The sequence below is a fragment of the Lutjanus erythropterus genome, chromosome 17 (genome assembly GCF_056507025.1).
Source record: "Lutjanus erythropterus isolate fLutEry1 chromosome 17, fLutEry1.hap2, whole genome shotgun sequence".
NCBI lineage: Eukaryota > Metazoa > Chordata > Actinopteri > Lutjaniformes > Lutjanidae > Lutjanus > Lutjanus erythropterus.
The window spans coordinates 8,114,166-8,139,259 of NC_139333.1; the positions used below are offsets into that span (position 1 = coordinate 8,114,166).

Below are 25,094 nucleotides of genomic sequence, written 5' to 3' on the forward strand. Positions count from 1 at the left end.
GAATCGCGATGCATCTAAGAATCGGAAATTTCCCCCACCCCTAATAACAATATAGTCAAAATTGATGCCATAAAGAAAATTTATACTGGTGTACTATCTATATTGTTTATACCAACCACAACAACTTAATACCAACAATTATCCAGTAGTTTCTGTATTTTATACCACAGTACAAAATCTACTGTAACATACTGTACACATTATACAGTAAGAATCTTGAGAATAACAGCAGTGTGAAAGCAACAAAAATGGTTTACAGTATTCAGTAAATAACTGTTCAGAGAGTCAACATTTCTGACCTTATTAAAGTATATGGAAATAAATGAAGGTATGCCCTATTTATTGCAGATTTTTCTTGCACTGAAACGTGTCAGTTTTACGTGTTGTCATGACAGCTTCTGGCAGAATGAAATTAAAGCAGACCTCATTCAGTCAGATTATTTTTATGGTCTGACGCACAAGTGTTGCGTACATGAGAGCATAAAGTCTTTGTCTTAGAGCACAAACTTAATGGCAGTTATATCTAGGATGATTATTGGCTGAGCATTAAGATGTCAGGAGTTTGACTGGATGCTGCTTTTGCTCTGTGTGTGCGTGGGCATGTACGTCAAGAGCCAGTTGTAGCTTTAGACTTCAAGTGACAACATTTTTGTTATTCCAGTGTGCAACAATATCATGACCCAAATCAGTTGGCTGAGCTCTTCTCCTCTTAGTTACTGTCAAGCTCTACAGTTCAGCACTGCACACACAGTTTCCACTGATAAATCAAAATTAATTTTCATTTTTGAAACAACAGGTCTTTGACTTTGCTCAGAAATAAACAAAAACATGCATTTCTAGTCAACAACTGCATTTTTTTCTGCAGCGAAAATGCTGGGGGTGCAGGATTTTATTTTTAAATTAACACTGACAGGTTTACAGTCAGTCACAGATTTTGCGAGATGTAAGCCAATGATAGTAAATTAAGAAAAAAGAAAAATGAATAAATTAAAAACAGGACTGTACACTGAAAATAATGCACGTACTGTCTCCACACCAGACTACAGAGCCATGCTGCTACCATTTGCTAACATTTATGTCCCAAATAAGTTGTGAAAGGACTCCAGACTTTCTAAAACTGAAAATATTCCTCTTTTAAATAACAGCTGAAGGCTGCTAGTGTTTTGCAGAAGAAACTGAACTTAACTGAAACGACTGGGTAACAACGAGAATAAGTTTGCAGCAAATTATTGAGGAAAATTGTAGGACCTTGTCTTGGACACGTCTACTCAGCACCCCTGTTATTCTACTTTTTGTTAGTAGTTGTACAACCAAAATCTCCTCTCTCACTGTGCCCTCAAAGCAGAGGTCAGCTGCAGTTAAACAAATAGATGCCATCCGGCGAATGCATTATCCACCTGCCCGTATGTGGCGATGAGGCCGGTAGAGCAAACAGCATATTTAGCGTCATCTGATCTTCTCCCTTGCATATGGAGTTGGTGTCATTCATCAGGTCTGTGCTGCCCAGTGACCTACATCTATGGGAACACAGTGCTCATCAGCTTATGCCGTCCATGTTGGCTGCCGCAGGTGGCTGGTGGTCTCATGCAGCTGAAGCTGCCTGCTGCTTGTTGATCCAAAGAAAGCAAAGGCTGGGCAGTTGGTTGTTACAGTTTCTCAAACACGCTTCTAGTACCTTTTAGTTTTGATTTGCTTTTCTGTTTCAAAACGTTTAGATTATTACATTGAAATTACACTGGAACTAATGTTTAATTTTTTGGGTACACATTTAAAATGCATGTGAAAACATAATTTATTATGGCACCCAGTTGCTGAAGTCTGTTCAAGTTCTGCTATACTTTTCCTTATTTTCTGGCATATATAATGTTACAATTTTGTATGTTCATGTGTGTATTAAAGTAATGAGGTAAACATATGTGGAAGTAATCTCTGTGAGAAAAATGCTCTGGTTTCAGACTGTTCTAAATGCAACACTTCCACTTACACTTTTTGATAATTTGATGCAATTTCTTTGTGGTCTGATGTCCTGATGCTGCTCAACTCTGATGGACAGGTATCTTTACTTGTTGCTAACGTAGCTAACTACCACTGCTAGTTAGCCGTGCACTTCCCATGTACTTGAGCTCCCTACCCGGGCAGAGCTGCATGGGGCTAACTAGCTAACAGTTAGCAGCTAAAGTAGCTGACCACTGACAACAACTCCATGAGGAAACTTCATAAATCAGGAGTCTTGAAGATTTTTCAGACGAGGGACCCCCTAGCTGACAGAGCGACAGAGCAGGGACCCCTACTACATATACTGCGCTGAATATTTTCAGAGTTTTTTCTTGTTTGCACTTAGCGATAGCTTCTCTTGTAGCATGGCTAATGTTAGCCGCATTAGCCTGACCTTTTACACTTTCCTGGTGGTTTCTGTGGTGGAGGGTCTGTCAGACACAAGAGTGGGGGGGGGGGGGCTAGACTCCATGCCATAAATAACCCAAAGGTGATGCAGACGTGTCTGACAAGCCGCTAGCAACATATAAATCTGTTCAGCAATCGGGTAATCTCCAGCGTAAATCGCTTAAAGTTGAGGAGGAGCAGCTGGCGAGATTCTGTGTATTGATCCGACACCATGTATTTTATTAGCACCAAAAAGAGACCCCGTTACTTCCCAGCAGCATCCTGTATGCCATAATTTATAGTGATACCAGTGTGATCAATAACAAGAAGACTTTATTATCTTAGGCTGATACGCAGAGTTCAGCTATAAGATAAATTCTTCCTCTTAAGGACAAAACCAGAGCTTTAAAACTGTGAGTGAGAAAGAATTTTCCCCTTTTGACCTTGTCAGCATAGCAGTCATACTTGTTAAAGTATATTAATGCTTTTTGTCTTGTTTGTTTTTGTCTTTTTGTCCTGTGATCAAAAAAACTACTTATTATGACACAGCTTGACCTCAGATGACTGTGACACTGAAGAAAACAGAATCAGTATGACTGATCTAAGTCATTAATCCAATGCTGTATTGTACACATGTATTTGGTTCACTCAGCTAAGAGATATTCACATAGATATTCATGACTTCAGTGAAGAATTAAAGATTCAGTTCATTGTTTTCATGTTTTTATTCATTGGACTCAATTACCCTGATTGCTTGGGTGATCTGACCTCAGACATACCCACACGGCGTAGGCTAAAGCTTGTGTGTTTGTGTGTGTATGAATCATATTTGTGGGCATCAGAGGTCATGTCCTGATTGCTGTTTTTTGTTCACATTCATATTCCACAAATCGATCTGCTGTTTTATCATCCTTAAGTTCAAGTTGAAGCTCACAGGTAGCGGAATCTATTAATGATTTTTTATTTGTAAAGCGGCCTCAAATTTAACCTCGAGAATTCAACATTTCATAGAACGGTAAAGGCAGAAAAGATTTTTGAGACAAAGATACAAAATTTCAAAAGTCTTACTTAATATTTAATATTTTATTTTCAATTCTTCTGGTGAACAAGATTTTTTGAGACATTTCTTTGTTTTGAAGTAACAAGAGCACAAAGAAATGAAACACAAAAGATTGTGTCCGTGGTTGATTGTTTTCTTACTGCCCGTAAAAAAAAAAAAGATCAAGAACAAAACAATAATTTATTGTAAATTCTCAGTGGCCACAATTATTTACTAGAATTGCTGAAAAAATATGGCTTTTATTTGTTTATTGGATTCAGTTACACTGATTGCAAGAGTGATCTGACTCAGATGTACTGGTACTAAAGTTTGTGTGTGCGTGTGTGATTCACATTGGAAACCTTTACAAAAATGTTCTTTTCTTCAGATTGGGTATCACAAAAAAAAAAAAAAAAAAGAAAGAAAAAAAAAAGGTTGCTCATTGAACACAATATTTCAGATCTTGAATTGACTGTTTGGTTTACTACGAGTTCAAAAATCACAGAAAAATCTAATAATGCCATAAGTCAGCCCTGCACATTGTTTTGCAACATGGCCAACTGTGGCTAGTGGATGTTAAAGTTAAAATAAAGGAGTACAGGCAAAAGGCAGGGTTTCTGCAGATACAGACACAACCACACATTTCTAGTCATTCAGTAAGTGATAATTGAAAGGGGTTATGTATGTGCATTGTTTTGTTTTAGGAAAATGTTGCAGATTATACTTTTAAAGCTATATATTAAACATATAATATGTAAATTGTGCAGCTCCGGATCTCTCTTACATTAAGACACATTAATAACAACAGACAGAGTTTGATGACTCATGAGGAAGCCTGAGCTGATGGGAGCTGTTTTCTTCACTTTTAAACAAAGAAAAGAAAATGTATCTGACAAGGCTCAGGCTGAAATCATGATCATGGATGAGGTAATATTCTGTTACTGACATTATGTTTAGTCATGATTGCCACCTTCCTTCCTGATTGTATTAATGTATGTATTTGCGATTTTGCAGCTAGTATGCATTTCAGCTGATTCATCGTAGTTGACATAATCAGGGTGATATATATATATATATATATATATGTAGGGTATATGGGTGCAGCCATAACAGAGGTCATATTCTCATAAGTTTTTAACCAACATGCAAAAGATGTCTTGAGGGCAGGATTAAACAGTTTCATTGTTTACACTAGTCATTCAAGGGTAGTCATCCCTTGTTAAAGTGCTGTTGAGCAATGCAACTGAGCCTTCACTGTACTGTGGCTGATGAGTTCACCTTAGAGTGGCAATAGATGAAATATCATGGGGTCAAGGATCAACCGGGGGGGGGACCTTTAGAATTATGAAGGCGACTGACACGTTTCATGGAAATTTGCTGGTTACTTAATGAGAAATCTAAAGTGCAAAGTTGTCGTGATTTGAAGAGAGAGTCCTGATATGAACCTCATTAAATGTCGAAAAATAGCAAGGATTCATCTTCCGAGAAACATCAATTAAAAGGAGCACAGTGTCTTTTCAGTGTGCCGATTACATTCTTATTTAATTTCACAAGAAATGTCTTCACAAGAAAGGTCATAAAAATTCCAGGATAAATCCATTTGGTACCGTGAATATCACAGCAAATAATGTTGAATCTCAGTCACAAATTTTCTGAATATCAAAATTAACAGCTATCTGGCCAGCAGCTGTCATAACATACTGTCCTGCCCTTTTTTACAATCATCTGTCTAATATATATAATGAGTGTCTGGAACAAAGATATGGACTTATCAACGACCAGCTAGTGTTGCAAAAAATTCAATTGTCCTGCCCCTGAATTTTAATACGTTCATATAAAATTGTTTTGTTGAAAGAGCATGTGCTCCCAGTCTTTTCTGTACTGCGGTTGACAAAATGTCCATAAATCCCTGGATATTTAAATATTCAATCAGTGTTTTCTGAATCAAGCAGGATTTAATCAGGGTGTCTCAGGTGTGCATGTGATCCGTCTATGTTCTTGTTCTCTTTCTCCTTGTTACCCCCAGGACAGCACACGTCCTCGCATTAATGCACCCGACTGCGCGCGTGTGTGTGTGTGTATTGGTGCCTGTGTGCAGGGTGTCCTCCATTAAATACAGCTGTACATTGATAAAATGAATCAACCACCACCTGTTGATCAGGCTGATAGAATCACGGTCCAGGCTGGAGACTTTCTCCCTGGAGGAGTTTAGAATTACCAAAACCCAAGATAGTCCAAAGATCGACGTTCACGCTGCAGTATTACATAAGTTGTACATTAGGGTCTATTGTCAATGTGTGTATTCTTGCCTTGTGTATGATGGTGTGATTAGATGAGGATGAGATGAAGGGTGCTTTTAGCTATATTTTCCCGTTTTTGCTGCTTAGGCGTTCTCCCATTGGGGAACATCAGACGTCAAGAGTCCCTCCCTCTCAGATGTCTTCCTGATGTCCTGAATTCAAGCCCATTCAAGTACCTCCATCTCAGATTTAAGTGGGCTGATGGGGACACAGGAGGAGCCTGTTACCTAAGCCTTGATTGAATTTGTCTTGGAGAGCTGCTAGTTCTGCCAACTTGGCGCCAGTCTCTCTGCATTCTCCTGATCCCTGCCTTCTGTTATTTCCATGGCTTGATTGGTGATTTGATAACAGCATCAGTAGTCTGTCTGCAGAACACTTAAGTATTTTTAGCGTACTCCATCTCCCAGTGGAGGGTTGTAAATCAGGTTAGACGATTGTTTGGCAGCCTGCAGTCCCATCACAGCTTCGAACTAGAGGATACAGGCCTGAGTGGTCCTGTAATGGGAATGGTGGAGTGTGCTTAGATGCTTCCCACAGGGTAATAAGATGTGTTCTTGGGTTTCAGATTAATCATAAGTATACAGTGAAATAAACCTCTTGTAGGAGATGAGGTTTGATGAAAAAATTAAATAATTGCCAGTGAAAACAGTAAGTGCAAATGTGTTTTTGCAGTTTACAAAGTTAAGACAAAGTTAATTACAAATTATCGTTAAACCGATGTCCATCACAATGCCACATCAACCACCAAAAGTGAATTAGAACTAATGAATTTATATTTTAAGACGTATCAGCGAGAGAGCACAAACATGAAGAATGGGTTAATTAAAATAATGCCTTGCGCCAGATTAGGCTAGTTTTTTAGGTGCCGAGGTACTTTTCTGAGGCTGTCAAACACTGTGCTCTCACAGCGCTTTTTATGTTAGACACGTTGACCTCGCCAGCTATGCATTTTGCATTACAAATATTGCAGCAAGTGTTGTCTGTGTCATGTTTTGAAAAGTATAAGCACACTTTGGGCCACTTTCCACTGACCATTTGTCCTGACTCCAACAAGCTACAGGGTAACTTGGCTCTCTCTGTTTCTTACTATGCTATAAGTTACGCTCACGCCCGGAAGTGCTTCCAGGTACTGAAATTTTGCACTGATTGACTTAACATGAATTGGTACTCAGTAGTACAGGCATAATTTGGTCAGTATCCTTAGAGGTACCACGTTCGGTACCAAACGCTAAGTACAAACCAGCCCTCCACTCCTAGTGTTTTCATGTCTTCTGCTCCTCACCAAAGCATCACATTCACTGCATTATCTGTACATTGCCTTTCAATTGGTTACTTATGTTGGAGTCACCCCACAATTTCCTAGCCATCCTCATTTAAGTTAACCTTATGCCACTGGATCTTAGGGAAGAACACAATGTGTGATTACACAATACTCAGTGTCAGAGTTCTCCTTCACATGGACAGCCACCTGAGCCACCTGTGTTGGATTCAAACAGAAGTGTCATTGGTGTACAATAATACGTTTTATATTGCAAGCAATTTCCTCTTACTTCTTACATGAGTAGCGTGTACTCACCGAATCGCCGTCTAACCCTTCTCTATTTTACCTTCATACTTTCACAATCTTTTATCTTCAGTTGGAGCCTCAGCAGCAGTTTTCCTGAGGACACTTCAGTGGTGACATTATATATCTCTTCTTTTTTGGAATTACTGATTTCTTCAGCTTTGCTTCCATGTCTTTATGATTTATTTCATGATTTATTTCTTTTAAAATGTTTGATATACTTGGAAATGTGCCTGAAAGAGATTATGTACTCAGGTGCACAAAGTGAAGCTTAAGGTACTAACTCATTCACTGAGGCTCCCATTCAGTTGTGATTAAATAACATTTAATTAGAAAGATGTTTCTAAAATAGACCTAAAAACATGAAATTACACACAGAACAGATGTCTGAAAGTACAAATTTCTGTAATCTTGTGCAGTAACACCTCATTAGTAAGTTAATGACCACTTGTTAGTAACTCCCTGTGTGAAGCTGTCACATAGGCCTGTTATTTATTATTTATGCCCATGCTCTGTTTTGTTTTCTTCTAGTCTGTTTTTTTTTATCCTAATTCTGTGTAGAATCTAAGAATTGACCTTGTGTTTGATTAAATTGTCTCTTCCAAATTGTCTTACCTTTGACGACCATCTTTAAATATGGACAGACTCTTATGAAATATCTTCTTTCAGTGTAACACAGTTCAATACAGCACTATTAGGGATGCACCAATCGACCTGCAGATGAATCAGCCAGGAAAATTGTGGTTGATCCATCTCTACTAACTATGGCTGAAAACCTTCCAACAAAAACTGAATTATAAGCCTAACAAAGATCCTCTGAGCCCTTTACAACAATACAACTGTTCAACACACCAGCAGTAATTCTGCGTCAGACACACTTAAGTGTGACCAGTTTTCTGTCAACAAACTGATGCTATTATGTAGCCTGCCAACTAAAGACTAGTTTGAGGAGAGAGTGTACTAATATGAAGATACATTTACCGTTAGCTGACCAAAATAACAGTAGCCAATGTTAGCTACTATTGTAATAAACTAGAATGGCTTAGACTAAAGTTAAGTTAATGTTAGCTTGATATTTTGATAGACTAAACAAAGAAAAAATGTCAGCAGAAAGTTAAATTCTCTTTTAGCTGGCAAAATAGCAGTAGCTAATGTTAGCTCAATTTGTCAATAAACTGCAATAGCCAAGATTCAGGAGAAAAAGCACTAAGAAAAAGTCAAGTTAGTGTAGCCGACCAAATATTAGTTCAGTATTTTGTTAGACTAAATGAAGAAAAAATATTAGCAGAAAGTTAAATTTACTGTTAGCTGACCAAATGACAGTGGCTAATGTTAGCTCGGTGTCTTGATAGACTATAATATTAGATTTAGGAGAAAAAGCAGCAAGAAAATCTTAAAATAGCGGTGACCATATGTTAGTATCTTCATAGACTAGTTTGGAAAAAGGTGTCAGCAGACAGATAAATTCAGTGTTAGCCACTAAATAACAGTTGCTAATGTTAGCTCTGTATCTGGTTAGTCTAGATTGTAGGAGAAATCGCACCAACAGAAAGTTAACGGAGCAGATAACAATGATGTGTTCTGTTATATTATGTGCCACATTTAAAATGTGACATACCAACATTAAAATACATTTCGTCAACTTTTCATCTCTGCATTCACAAACCTGTTACCAGCAAGGTTAATTCTGACTATTATTCCCTCCACGTTGTTGTTATTGTTCTGTTTCTCTTTGGCTCCCTGTGTCCTAGTGTCCCACAGAGCAGACTGTAATGAAATCAACATTTCGACGTAACCTTAGTCTGAGTCACAGAAGTGCTTAAATTTGTCGGGCCTTAATTACATAGCAGTCTTCTCTTCTTCTGGCGTAGAGATAGAGAGAATAATAACATAACATAATGAAAGAAGCTGCTGGCAGCTGCTGTGAAAAGACAGCGGATCTGTGGCGCAGAGGAACATGGAGAAGGAAAATATAGATGTTATGCATGAAGCTTAACCCCTAATCACTGCTACAGGCTGCTTAGTGCTGATGACAAATAGTCAAACACAAAATTTGAAAAAAGGCTGAATATGCTCAGCCTTTCCCAAAGAGCACAAATCCCAGTAAGAATGCATTGTCAGTTGGTGTAGTACTACAGTCGCTAAAGCCCTTAGTTTCTTTTATTTCTCACCGTATTAAGTTTATTTCCTCCCACCTTCATTCATTTTCCTTCTATATTTCTTATATTTCCTCTCCTGAGCATTGAAAAGGTGTTTCCATGGTAACATTTGTGTCGCTTTTTTTTTGCTGTGTTTTATACTAATCTACGCACTTCCTCAGCCCACGGTCAGTCGGTCCACCAGCAGCCCTTAAAGTCAGTAATGCCACAGACAGACGGGTTCACCACATGACCGCTTAGATAACATCTTTCGCTGTCTGTGCATGTGGGATATGCATGGTGCAACTTCATCCTCAGTAACTGTTTATCAGGTACAGTATGACCATATTTGTTGTGCAGTGCAGGACAGCAGGTGTTATTTTTACCTTAAGATCCAGTGTTAAGGCCCGGCACCATGGGTTTCTTGAAACTAAAATGGAAAAGTTAGGGGCCGTCTCAAAAGTACATGCAAAACACCAAGTGAGCCTTTTTGGATTTTTTGTGAGAAGCTTTACAATTTTCTTTTTTTCAGATGTTTAACACAACTTTATTTTCATCTGGACACAGCCTCCTTTAAAAAAAGAAACATTGACCAAATTAGCTGCTCTAAGAGCTTTTTTTTTATTTCTATCATTTCAACCTCCAACTTTTTAATAACACACAGAATACAGCTGTCTTATATATTGCCATTGTTTCTCATTTCCCTCTGTTCTATTTCAACTACTCATATGTAAGCCTGGAAGGGATCATGTGTTTACTTGTGTGTCCGTGTGTATACCTGTCCGCAGATAATCTCTCACACTACTGGATCCATTAATCTAATTATTTTTACAACTGGATGCTCAAGGGCCTGTCATGGTTACAGTGATTCATATTTTTGGAAAATCTTGAAAAACCTATTTGTTGATCTGTGTTTGGTATTACACTAAATGCATTGCAACATATCAGAACACATTTCTGGCAATTGGCTAGGCTAAAACCTAGGCTTACCAAGTCTTTTGTAGGCCACATTTTGTCCTTTGTTGTGGCTCAAAAACAAACATCGATAGAATAATTTGGTTTCATCCTAAACTGGAGCACACACAGATTAATTCCATACCTGTTATGTTACATGATCCACTAAAATTAGGCACAATACCAGGTAAATAAATCCCAGTTTTCTTTGTTTGTTTGGGATTTTGTTTTTTTTTTAATTAAATTAACAATGTTTAAAACTGAAAAGTTTGGATTCATTTGTTGTTTCCTTATTACGCTTCACCATCTGTTGTCTCTGATATTTCACCATCTTCTGTTTCAGCCAGACATGCTCTTCTAGTTTTGTATATTTTGTGGGAAGTTAAATTTAGAAGGAAGTATGTGAAGTATAAATGGCACTTCAAAACAATTTAACACAGTAAATAAGGCTTCTGAAGAATTTAGACCATGCCCTTTTGCGGTATCAACTAAATACAGAAATTTTTGTGAAATAAACAGATTACAGCCCAGTGAAAAATAATGTCCTATTTATAATAGAACTTCACAGGGCGTTGCCACGTAGCCTTGCTGCCAATTTTTCCCAGTGGCCTCTTTCGGTATTGCAGCGAAAAATTCCCCACCGGCCCTAAAAAAGCATTTCAGCCCACGGGCCACTATTATAAAAGAGACCTCTGTAAAACTGTTGACAGGATGCCTGAGACTGCAAACAAGGTCAGTTCTGATTATTTTTTTGGTCCGTGGAGGTTTTAAATTAAACAAAATATATAAAAGTCCTTGACAAGCTACGTTACATTTTCACGGAGCAGTTCTGCTGTGAAAAGAACAGGATGACAGTGTAGTAACATTACATAAACGGGGACTTTTTATTTCTTTTTTGTGGCAGCAAATGCAAGACACAGCCTTACAGTATCATACAGTGATCTGAGCGAATCTACACACTTCAGTGTCTGACTGAAGCAGAGTAACTACCCCTCAGCATGTACCAACGGAAACACTGAAAACACGAATGACGATATGTTCTGCTGTATCGCAAATTAATTCCTACTTGAATACAACAAATTAACTGATATATCACCGCCCTAACTCAAACGTGTTTTGTTCATATAACAAAATAGATAAATAAATTCAGTCTTACTTTCAGATATGTTTATTTTCTGAACACAGAGTCTGTGATTCATTCAATGATCTCTACAGCCAGTCAGCTTTTGCATCTACCAGAATAGACTGAATCTTTTAGTTTGTAAACTCCTGAATGGATTCTGAGTTATCACTTGTGGGTTCTGACTGTTAGTATTTCAATGAGGAAGCATCTCATCCTGTTTCCCTGCCCCTGTTTTCACTCTCTTTGCTAATCAGGCCAACATCGATGCTTAAAATGATGAAGACATCCATTCACCAGCCACTTCATTAAACACTGACGTTGCCCTAAAAGCTGAAGCGATGGATGGTGGAGGTGATTACAGGCTTCAGTGACAAGAAGGCAGAGTGCTTTGATAATGTTGAAGTTATTACTGTTGAGATTTTGTGAAATGTTTGAATACATTGTTTCTGACATTTTCAAATAGTAGGAAAGAAATAAAAATGAATCCCTGAATCATACACACTCATCCCTCATTGTGTGAAACAAAAGAACATTTGAAAAATCCTCAACCGTGTTGGGGCCGAAAATTCAAATTTATATGTTGGGCACCTTTAGTCATAGCATCAAAACAACCTTCTTTTGGAGTCAGGTAATTTAACAAAAGCAGAAAAAAATAGCACACTGGCTCTTTTCCCCTGTGTCAGAAATAGTAGCAGTGACAACAAAGTAATGTCAACATTAACAAAAGACTTAAAAGCCACTGTGATTAAAAATAAATGTGTATTAAAAGTAGATCAAATGACTATGTCTACGTGAAAGCGGTCAACGCTGATATAGCTGTGCTAGATTAATAAAGAGTCATAGATTTTCATCACGAGTTGGTGGAGACCAAACCAGAGCTAAAAGAGAGTGAATAGTGGACTGAAATTAAAAATTCATAAGTGAATGCAGATTTATCTTTGAAGTAACTAAACCAGCGTTACAAACTTTGCCATCATTTGTCATTTTAGGTTGGTAGCCAATTGTGTGTTAATCAGTCCATCCATTAACTGACATAAATATTCTGCTTCCAGTTATAGCTTTCTGGATTGTTCCTCACATATTACGGAGACTAATAACCCATAATTTTGACTTTGTCTCTTTGTCTTTCGTCAGGTGGCGAGATGGGAGCATCGCACACGGAGACTCACCCGTCTCTTTGGCAGCCCCTACCTGGGCTGTTACTGTCTGGGCTTTGTCATCATTCTGCTCAACGTGTACCGCAGCCACAGGTGAAGCACAATACTTTGCTCTTTTTCTGCTCAACTGTAGCTAGCTAGCAAGAACAACATACACTACACACAACCCAGGTCAGTATTACCAGGGACTGTAACACTGTGTCCCACATTTACAAAGCTGCCAGATCAGAGTTTCACTTTACTCTGCTGAGAGCAAATTTGCGTCTTTCCATTGCCCTTGTATGCAGTTGTCCAGCATCCAAAATTAGCTTTGTGTTCAGTTTAAACCAGGGCTCGTGTTAACCGAATATTTTCCGTCATTGACTGTTTTTTTAAAACGGTGACGGAAAAATCTGAAGGTCATCTGTCATTTTGACAGATTGCAATTCACGCCCCTGACCACTTGGTGGCGAGTGAGCATATTAATTAGCTATTGTCTCTCTTGATGCATGACCTCATTGGTTTCAAATGTCACAGCAGCTGAGTGTCTGAAGTTTCTTCAGAAAGCCCAATAACGATGATGGTGTTGATAAAAGAGGTGAAAAAAGAGGGACTGATGCAGTGGAAGATGAAGGACAAACAAGTAATCAGCCCTTGGCAACTAGCGAGCAAGCGGCAGCAAGGAGGTCAGGAGGGAGTACAGAGTTCAGTGGGAGCAGGAGTTCTCCTGGCTGAGGAGGGAGGATGGCTGGTAGTTCCATACATATTTACATATTTTTCTGGACCTAAATGTGGGGATGATATAAATACACAACTCGACAAAATATTTAACTTGCATTTTTAGACATTTCGATGTGGAAATTTTACACATTATAACTGTAATTACTTTTTAATCAGTAGTAATACATTACAGTTGTGAGGTCACTTGCCATTGCCCTGTTTCTTCAGTTTCAGTTTCAATTTTATTTTATTGCTCCAGACCATGCATCATGGTATGATGTACAAACATAAAACATGGGTCTCTTGTCTTCCATTTTTGTTCCCATCGCTAATATTTTTATTACCTAAATAGAATAAACATATTTTATCTGCATTTCTTTCCTTTTTCTGTCTGTGTTAGGAGCATATCTATGCTCCCAGGGTCCTATGTTCCCTAGTTGAATAACCTCATAGTATGACGCATTAAGTAGACCTTTCAAAGGGTTTAATGTTCTCAGCAGTGTTTTTCTGCAGGTCACATGTTCAGTCTATGTTTCCTTTGATCACTATTTTGAAATCACCCACCTACAGCTTACAGCCTACTGATGTGCGATATGCACAGTCCATTTTTTTCAGTTCTGTTTCAGTTCCGAAACCTAAATTTGGATATCTGCCAATACTTTTATCAATATGGCGCTCTTTTTTCCTCAAGATTACATGAGGCTGAAACTAAACCTCAGTTTAGTTGTGAAAAGTTCTGAGTCAGTTGATGCTGATGAACATCCAGTCAGAATTTTCCACATCTGGAAAGCTTGTGTAGTTTGTGCAATCTAATCTGTCTAACAGCATCCTTCAACCATCACGGGGCACTGTTAGATCGCGGTGTGTGACATTCACATGTCCTGCAGATAGCACTGAGAGACGGCCCTCATTTCCCATGAGGCATCGCTGAGAGTTTAAGTTTGCTGGCACATGACTTGGCCAGTACATTTCTTACTCCAGCTTTATTTTCAGGCAGGAATCTGGAATGTGTTTTTTATATGCTAAGATAGAGCAAATGGGAAAGGCGCTAATTATCTAGATTCATGCTGCTTAGCATAGCGTTTACAAATAGAATAGAAAAGGGCTTGTGGAATTTGAATTGGAATGTAAACCAGTGGCGTTAGTCCGATGTGATAGATGACACGTTGATATCAGACCCTAAATACTGGATAGAATCGGCCCCACCTCTACTGATGTATACTCCTCTGAACCTGTACCCCCCAGATTTGCAGGGAAGATAGTTTTCTTGACTTAAGGCATTGATACATCCACAGTGGCTGAATGGATTTTTACCATTCAGACAATATTTATCTCCCATCATTCAATGAGTTCTTTCTTTATTACAATGTTAGTTTGTATCAAGACATAAGCCCCTGGGAACACAGGGATGAGCCCTATGCGGTGACCAAGAAGTGAGAAGACCTTAGTTTTATTAGCTCTTTCCCCCTCCTGTTTGATTTCCTGCCCACTCCAACCCACTGACTCAACAGGAAAATGCAGAATGGACTGTCTTATATAACTTGTATCTCAATTACCCAGTTTTGTTTCTACTTTCTTGCTGGCGCTAATTCTACATCCAGCTGAGCAGCCTTTGTTCACTCTGTTCAGTTTCCAGCATGCAAGACTCGCTCTTCTTCCCTTTCACCGTTTCTCAGTTGTCATTCTTCTTTTTGTCTTTTTCCTCCTCTTTTTCTTCCACCTCTGTATCCTTCTCCCCTCCTAATCTCTGCCTACGGTTCAGTATGTGCCAGTGTCACCCCACGCCTGCCATCATACAGTACCCAGTGGAAGCACACGCTCCCACACCTCCCACTATGGATCAAAATGATGAAAAAGCACTCTCAACAAAGCCACACATATACAGTATGCCAGTGCGAGAAGATTTTTCTTTTCCTCTCTCAAAGGATGTCTGTGATGTCTGTTGCCGGGCAACAACGCTTTTGGAACAAGCTGCTGCGAAGCGATAATTTGTCTTGCCAGTTTTCTCTTGTGCTTCTGAGGAGAATGTTTATCAACAGGCAGTGCGACATGAAAAACTAAAAATAGTACCTAACAATTCATTTACTCAGAGGTGCGAGGAGCAGAAGATGTGAATGAAGTGAATAATGGCTCCAGTGTCCAATTGTTCACCCTTATTCATATGAAAGTCACTCTTTGAAATAACCTGCAAGGTGTTTGACATGCCTTTAGTTGTACTGCTGCACTGTAATGACAGAGAAATTACAATAATTGCTTGGAAAATAGAGACTGCTTTTTGTCATATTGCTTGTTTGCTGGCAAATTCAAAAGCACATGCTTCTACCTTTCAAAAGAGCTCTTTTGATTTTACACATGAAGGTCATTTTCCAGTAGTCATGGGGTGTACGACACAGCCTGTTGTATAATGTCTTCTGAGTGTTATATAAACTGACAGTCTGGAGTTTGAAATACATGTGCAAATACCAGGTAGTGAGGGTCCAACAAAAAGTATAACAAAAAGAAAAAGAAGATTGATTGAATTGTGGCGAAATGTGTGGTTTGCAGGTGATGATTCACATCCTACAAAATTTATTAAGAAAGATTTGAGAGGAATAACCCTTTTGTGAGTACAGAAGAAGTCCTGCATCTTTTCCTTCAACTCATGTAAAGTATGAGCAAAAAAAAGTGTTGCCTTTATGCACATATTCACAACTTAAGTTTACAAAATAAGCCACTGATGATTAGGAGGCAGCAGACTGTTGCTGCCTTTTGAAACTGTACTGATACCATTTCATTTAACAGCGTGTCCAGAGTGAGTCATTACGGTATTCATCCAATATTTTCTTTTCGGTATTTGACACGTATGGCTGACACACATTCATATCTGTGCTATAGAATTCTGTGTGATGTGTAAAAGAACATCTCTTTCTCTGCCTGTGTCATTGAGCACACATTACAGGTAATAAACACAATTATTTTCAAATGGATACCCAGCAACCAGTGATACAGGCAGATGAATAATACCTTAACACTGCTAAATTGACACTCTGTTGTTATGTATGATGCATAATAATGATCTGCAGTTGACGGCAGTTATTCTGGACGAGCCTCCTTGTTAAAGTAAGTGATTAGAAAGGTAGCTGGATGGTCACTCTGTCCTCTGCTGCACAGTGGCTGTTTGATTAGCTGCTAATTAAAATAAAGTCTGACAAAGAGCTACTGCTGCTTTGCTTAATTTGATGGAGATTGCCATGCTTGCTCAGGAAGCCGGTTCAAGCATCCCATTCCTGTGGGGAAAAAATGCAGTAGTCAATAGTATAAGCGTTTAAATTTAGCCTCTTTATTTCTGAAAGCTGTTTAACCCTGACAAAATAAAATAAACTTGGTTTATCATTTGAAAGGGAGCAATATGTAACGTCTTGACTGCCCCACGGCGCAAAATGATTGTTTTTCCACATGTGGTTGCCTGAGGACTAACAATTACTTCTTCACATGCTGACGATACAGCTTTCAAAATTCACTTTCTGCCTCATTAATCGTTTGCAGAAAAGCTCCTCGGGCGTGAGACAATTGCAGGAGTGATGCAAGTGAAAGTACAAACGTCATCTCAGTTTTTCAGACAGCCGTCTAAATTTTCTTACATGGTGCACAACACCGTCAACAAAGATGGATAATTGCACTGAGTTGTGAACAGCGGCCGTTCCATCCATGCTGGCATGGTGCAAATGGTTTTCCACAGGACAGCGTGGCAAGGTAAAGGCGTTGTTTACCTCCATGTTGTGATGGAGATGTGTTTGGTTGCGCAACAACTGTAAGAGCCTTTCTTCTGCAGCTCTTTATCCAACAGCTCATTCTGGGTGGTACAGATTTTGCCTACCTGCTTCTGGAGGTAAAGGTCCCGTTCATTTTTTTTCATACACAATGTTACGTGACTCACAGTTGGCGCTCTTCTACAGTTTTGATGGGCATGAAACTTTCCCAGTTAAATCATCAGTACAAAAGATGAACAGCTGTGAAAAATATCTGGTTCCTAGATTTAGAAAAGGGAATGATGGAAAGTGACAGACACCTGGCTGGAAGGGCATTTGTTACATGAACTGTTATGAAAAATATATTTTACTGAAATAAAAGAATTGTACCTAATGTAAAATATCAAATAGACGCATATTACTGATTCAGTGGTGATTTATTTAAATTAATCAAGTAACAAATGCATGGTGGTCAGAACATAAACTGAACAAATTGTTATATAAGCCACTAGTTGCTATTATATCCAAGGAAACACAGGATTTACTGGATATGCCGGAGAGCGAGGAAGTTTGAACACGTTACTTAACGTAATGTGAATAAACTTTAATACACAACCTCTCCCACAATGATGGTTGTTTAACACTGAAGACAACAACTCTCATGACTCCACGCTACTTCATCACACTTTTTTTGTGTGTCAAATGTCATTTAAACTCACATATTGTGAGTTTAAATGACATTAATGATGTAGTTTATGGGGGAAACCCTCCCACTTTGCAACTCTACAGCATCACTAACAAAGCATTGCTAAACTAGGTGATAAATAATGACATTTCATGTAGCATTTTCACAATAAAAGCCTCCCAGTTGTTTGCTGGTAGAACATTTTTAATGTGAAGCAGTAGCAGAAAATTAATTTTGCATCACCAGTAGGGCTGCAACTAATGATTATTTTCATTATTGATTAATCTATCAGCTATTGTCGTGAATAGTCGATTAATTCCTTAGTCTGTAAAATGTAAAATAAATGAATGAATACATAAAAATGTTCATCACAGATCCAGTAGCCCAAAACCCAGAGACTCTTTACTATCATAAATGGCAAAGACAAGGAGCGTATCCTCACATTTTTGTTTGAAAAATAACTGAATTGATTAACCTAATCTAATCCAGAGGTTTCCAGATTTTTTTATGTCATGGAAACCCACAAGAGATGCACATCAGACTGAGGACCCTAAATCTGAGAGGACTTTGTGTCAAGGATCCCCCTCTAAGTTTTCCTACACGTTTGGAAGGGGAGGGTGAAGCAAGGTGTTTGCGGTCTGACTCACAGGATGTATATTGTGGGTATCAGTCTGACATTGGTCGCTTGTTTCAGATTGCATAGCAGCATCCAGTATTTGTGTTTTCGAAGTCCTTGCGAAACTGTGACCACCTAAAAACTAGTAATCTACATGCTGAAAATGACAAATTAGCTCCTGGGTTGCTAACAATGTGAATGTACATAAGCTAGTAGCTATTACCTTTTCTTTTGCCATGATTAGACGTTTTAATGCTCGGGTTTGCCTCCCCATGTGCAAATGTTCCACCAAAACAAGTGACCGCCCTCAACTCAATTTTGCTGCAACACTGTCACCGCATCCTGAGTTTAGCACTGCCCAAGTCAATTATGATTAGCTTAGAGAAATACAAGCAATCCAGAGCATTTTTTTCCACAATAGCAGAATGATCATGTGTGGAGCAGGACCTTTTTCCAGTCTATGCAAGACTAGCATTCTGCAAGCTCACCGATAGATGCCACTAAATCCTGCACTGGTCCTTTAAAATACCTTATCCATCCTTTTGCTGACATCCACCTACAACCCACTCATGGACTATTTGAGTAACCCACTAATTGTTACAGGCCTAAAAAACAGTAAATTCCCATTATAACAACTCTAGTACAGCTACAATAAATCTACAGGTCAACAGTGAGACAGATATCGCTTACAAACTACACAAGTACTGACAGATAAACGCAGCAGCACTATTCCATTTGACAAAAGAGACATTTTTGGTTGAGAAAGGAGGCTATCATAGTTTGTCTGCAGTTGACCCCGCTGTCAAGCAGGACCACAGTAGGACGGGTCAGCAGGGTTGTCCCCTGCAGTGAAGTTGCAGTGGAAACTCATGTAGTTTCGTCTCAATAAAAATGGTCCTCTGGAAAAACCTCATTGCCGATTCCAGTCCCAACTAACAGACAGACTGATTGAGCAGCAGACTAATTACTTTACAGCTTCATTGTTGCGCTGCTTGTTTGACGGTCTAATTGACTTACCCATACAATGGCGTGCTGATTAGCTGACTGACGGCTGTGTCTTTTTATAGCTCCAGCACCGATTTATAGGCAGTTTAACAGACACGCAGAGGATCTATGGTGTGTATTTTTATCCATTAAGTACACAGCAGTGATGCTCTCCACTGATTATGCTCAATAATAAAGCTTAAAAAAATCTCCAGGGAGTTTAACAAGTCCATTAACTCTGTGTGTTTAATTGGCACACTTGCTATTCACAGGAAGCCTAATGAGATGGGAGGATTGGGATTTACACATTCAGAAGTATTAAGTGTGATGTTACATTAACACTCTCTCTGAGCAGGAAATATATATATATATATATATATATATATATATATATATATATATATATATATATATATATATATATATATATATGTATATATATATATGTATATATATATATATATATATATATGTATATATAAAAGAATATATTAAAAGCCATATTTAGAATTTTGGATTCAATGTTTGGAAACAGGCCAACAAATATAAAGAGAAACCTTCTCCCCTCCATGTTGTAGTTTAGAATAGGAGTAGAGTGTCTGCATACCTGATCCTTTTAATCTGCAGTGGGAAATTGTGATGTTCTGAAACCTGATGTTCATTTCATAGAAAATAGTTTCTTCCTAAATGCAAGCATTTGCTATAGCACAAGACTAAAAGGCAAGTCAGGGTTGCAAGTGGCTTCGAGGGTCAATGTGATGCAAATTTTGTCGTTCTCACACCCGTATGTGTAAGTCTGTCATGTGCAGCCCAAAGTTTGTGATCGCAGGGTTGCAACGTCCCATAGAGATGATCTTGCGACCTTGAGAAACACTAGTCTAAGTTATGCTAGTGGCTCTGTTAGGCTGTATTTATTTTTGCACAGTGGTCCCATGAGCTAAATGCTAACAGAAGCATACTAACCTTTACACAGTAACAATGCTAACATACTGATGGTTAGCAGGTAGGCCTGTGATGTTTGCCATGTTCACCGTCATAGTTTAGCATAAGTGCCACTAAACATAAAGTACCGATAAGGCTGATGGGAATATCTAACTGAAATATCCCAACAACTATAGGATGGATTGCCATGAACATTCATGCACAACTCAGGATGAATTGTAATCACTTTTCATTTAGCATAAATTTCAATCTGATAAATTGGTTTATGACCAAATAGCCCACCTGCAAAATCAATGACATTCCCATCAGCATCGGCTCTGTGTTGTGTTTACTGTGTAGCAGATTTTAGCACGCTAACATGCTAACCAAAGTGATAAGATAAACATTACACTTGCTAAACATCAATATGCAGTGTTGTCATTGTGAGAGTTTTCACCTCCAGTTGCTTTATATGTGAACAGCCAAGGTCAGCGGCAGCAGCAAGGACAAGGAGGGCAGCTGCTGCTCTCATGAACACACACAGGTCTTTGCCACTGGTTCGACTTTTTCAACTTGCTGTGGTGCCTCTCGGCGTGACCGTAGTGATTCCACTGTGAGGGGAACAATACAGAAGCTAAATTTATCTAAGTTCCCTGAATGATACACCTCCTCAGGGCCAAGAAAATCAAGAATCTTTGATTACATAGTCTGTGATACTATTTAGCATACATTGCTATATTAATGTTGTCGTATTGTTAACCATTTTTGGTAGTATTTAAATATTGCAGACTAACATCTGTTCAAAAGCACAGTATGTGTTAAGATATAGGCAACAAACTTCCAACCCTCCTGTCTTGAACCAAATAAAGGTACTGAACAGCCCTGATGGAAAAGGTTAGTGAACATGCATACTGTAGGAGGATTTTGTCTGCAGGAGCTCTTTGACTCTGTTAAGTCCTTCTCTGTCCTGAGGGAATGTTCACAATTAAAGCTGTATGCATATAAAATAACAGTTTATCCAGTCTGATTCAGGATTGGTGCTCAGGGCTCTGGAAAGTGGCTGTCAGTCACGACTGCCATTCTGCTTGTGCTTCAGGGGCGATCCTGTGACCAAATGTGACATTTTTAGTAAAGGTTCGTTCTGAGGTGATTGGAAAATGTGGAACATGTAACTTGGGGGAAAGGTTTGGAGAATCAAAAGTAACATCTTGTAAATCCTGCACGAGTTTTATTTCGTGTCTTTCCGGTGTAATTCAAAGAAATACACCTGTGCATTGTAATTGAGGTGATGGTATGTTTGTTGAACATGGTGGAGAATGTAGGTCAAGATTTATGCTGTATTTTGCTATTGTATTGATTTGAAATTCCAGAAGGATGTTATTATTATGTGTGTGTGTTTATGTGTTTGTGTCTAGGGGGGTATTGACCATGGCTAACACAATACATCTTGACTGTTTAGACATGCAATTGTGCCAGAAATGTGAAGCCTGCCTACATGTCACGGCTGCGAGCAGAAATGAATCACATTCTAAACTTTGACACATTTTTTAACCATTGAATGGGAACAGAAATAAAGTATAAAAGTGTAAAGATGAAGTTTTCTACTCAAGTAGAAGTAGTGCTACTTTTTCCATGAGTGACCTGGAGACAGAATGACAAGAGGAGGCTGAAGGACCCATCTTCAGGACACATTCAGTTTTTTTGTTCCGTTTGTAACATTAATATCCTCCCAGACTTCACCAAGTATACGCAGGAATGAATGGGAGCAAATCATTGCTGTCCAGTGAAAAACACTTTTCCGAAAATGTCAACTTTTTATGGAGTTAAGGCTTAAGAAGAAAAATTCAAAATCTCCAAGTTTTAGGGTCATGGTTCGGTTCGTCTGCATTAGATCAGGATTTTTTTTTTGGAAAAGCAGAGAACATCTTTGTCATTTATGCAAACATTAGAGCTGCAACAATTAATCCATTATTAAATTAATTGCTAACTATCATCAATTAATCAGTTTGAGTCATTTTTTAAGGCAAATTAAAAAATTCTCTGATTTCAGCTGCATAAATGTAAATATTTTCTGGTTTCTTTAATCCTGTCTGACAGTAAACTGAATAATTTGGGAAAAACAAGACATTTGAGAATGTTTTACATGTTATAGGCAAACAACTATTAATTAATCGAGAAAAATAATTGACCAATTAATGGAATCTGCACTTAAATACTAACATAAATAAAAATAATTTAAAAATGTCAGTAACGTTCAATCATGAACCAGCATGTTTATACAGAGCAGTACAACAGCACACTTAAAGGCACATTGTAGTGGAGCTAAAGCATTTTGACCCGAACATCCTTTGCTTAAATGATTCAGGACGAATAAATGTGCCATTACACCAATCAAAATTGATACAATATCCATTAATAAAAGTATCAAAAATGTCAAAGCTATGGAAAGTGACATTTTCTGTTCCAGCACTGTATGCAGGTTGTTGAATTTGAAAAAAGAAAAGTTTTTTATTGCATCAAAGTTTACTTTGTTGTTTGGCTAAAATTCTAGAATCTCTGTCAAACAAACAATTTAAGGAATTTCTCACCGTGCCCTCAGTCCTTAACCCGCATCAGTCTGTCTTCAGAGCGGGACACAGCACCATTACTGCTGCCACTCTTGTTGTCAGTGATAAGGTTCCACACTGGGTCCAATGTCATTTATAGACATGCTGCCTCCTCTACACTTAAATCCTTAGATTTTTTATTTGATCACTCTGCTCTACATTTAATTGATTGCAATTGTCTCTAGATTAATTGTCCAGGAATGTTTTAAATTTGTTTTTTTATGTTTTTAAATGGTGTGTACATTCAGGTCTCTCTTGCAAATGAGATTCTGATTCAATGGGACTAACCTGAATAAATATTAAATATAAAAATTCAGGTGTCGTGACAACTCATCACATTGAAGAAACAAGTTCAGAATCAAAGTGTGGTTGCGTGATACCACCAGCTTTTCTGAGCTCTGCTGTAGTGGTTCATTGTGAGAGGGACTTTGTCTGACTCCAACACTGAACCTTCCTTCTCTGACCTTCAAATACTTCCTCCTCCTCCTCCTCCTCCTCATCCTCTTGTCTTTCTTTGTGATCAGACTTAACGTGTTTTATTCTGAAAGGTTCAAAGAGGGCAGATCTATTGCCTTGACAGGAGTGAGGCTTTATTTCCATTCTTTTCTTAACATACTCAGATATAAGATTGAAAAAATATTTTATCCTATACCATAAAACAGAATGGAAGTGAAATGACAGCATTGAACACTTTGCTATCTTCTGTAAGAAGCATGTGTCTTATTTCTAGACGCTAGGGAGTGCACTACATCAGCCGTGACTCGTCATCAGGCGTAACAGTACATCTGGCGGTCAGTCCTTCATACACACTAACCCCCTTCCCCCTAAGTCCCCCTTTCCCATCTCTTTTCCAATCCAAATCCCAGCAGTGTGCCTTGCTAGGTCAGCTTACTTAACAGACAGCTCAGCGGTCGCTCTTTGTGTTTGACGTGGCAGAACAACACACCGCATCACATTACACTTCCTGCTTCCTTTGACAAAGGGAGAACGCCATAAGACTCACAGCACAGACCCCGTAACCCAGTTTTCTCTTATTAACCCCAAACCTAGTTTTTGATTTGGGAGTCATTTTTGTACGGAACACAGCATTCAGACTGCAGCCCACAGGTGTCTTCATGCGCAGCAAGCACACAAAACTGCATCCACCCGTGGACCTGTGTGGGCTGAATTATAATTCGCAATGTTAGGAACTCTTTCAATGATGCAAATGCTAAATTTTTGAGGTCTTGTGACGTTCAGAGGCTGTGGGGCACTGTAACTCGATTTACAGAGCTATAACATGCAAAATAAAGAGCATAATGGGAGCTAACATAATAATAATAAAAAGTTCAAGGGTTATTTAATGATCATTTTACAGCATAAGGTTGTAAAATAAAATAAGCACAATAAGCACAGAGCAAATCATAAACTAGATTTATAGTTGTGTCTCTGCAAACCAGTCAAGTTGCAGTCATTACTTGTCTGTTCATACTACAGATTTTGAAGGACTTTAATGAAAGATATGAAGTGTATTTTTAGCTAAATGAAAGTTAACACTATATTGACATGTGATTCCAGTGAATAATTTCCAGTGAGAAACATGCTGTCTTCACTTAGAGACTGTTTTTTACAGAGGAGTACAGAGGACTGATAGAGAGCTGAAGATTATGATGTCATGGTGAAGTTGACCTTTGACTTTTTGAATATAAAATGTCACCATGTGATCATGTTATCCTGTTAGCTATTTATGTGAAATTGTGTTATATGTGCGAAATTTGAACAGATTACTTCAAAGCATACATGAGATACTGCATTCACAAGAATGGGACAAACATGAGGTCACAGTGATCTTGAACTTTGACCCCTGACCACCAAAATAGAATCAGTATATTTTTTTTTCTCAACATAAACATTTGTGCCAAGTTTAAAGAAATTCCGACCAGGCGTTCTTGAGATATCGCGTTCACAAGAATGGTACACACAGACAACCTGAACACACAATGCCCCCAGCAGTGACTGTCTCTGGCATAAAAAAACTATTAATTTTGATGGAGAGAGTGGGATGAATTCAAAAGTCTCACAGCCAGGGAATAGAAGCTGCTCTGTAGTGTGGTGTTACGGCTGCAGCTTTTGCCAGACAGCAGCAGGGTGAACTAGCTGTGGCTGGGGTGGGTGTACGGGTCGATCACTGACCACTGAGCCCTCTACCATCTACCATC

At 38.6% G+C, this 25,094-nt stretch overlaps 1 protein-coding gene across 1 annotated transcript in view; it reads left to right on the top strand.

Annotated features, from left to right (window-relative positions):
- pemt (phosphatidylethanolamine N-methyltransferase) overlaps window positions 1-25,094 on the top strand; it is an 80,650-nt gene that overhangs the window by 18,466 nt on the left and 37,090 nt on the right. The window contains exon 3 of the mRNA XM_084741299.1: window positions 12,635-12,750. Within this exon, the coding sequence (XP_084597425.1) occupies window positions 12,635-12,750 (116 nt within the window). The remainder of the gene's footprint in view (window positions 1-12,634; window positions 12,751-25,094) is intronic.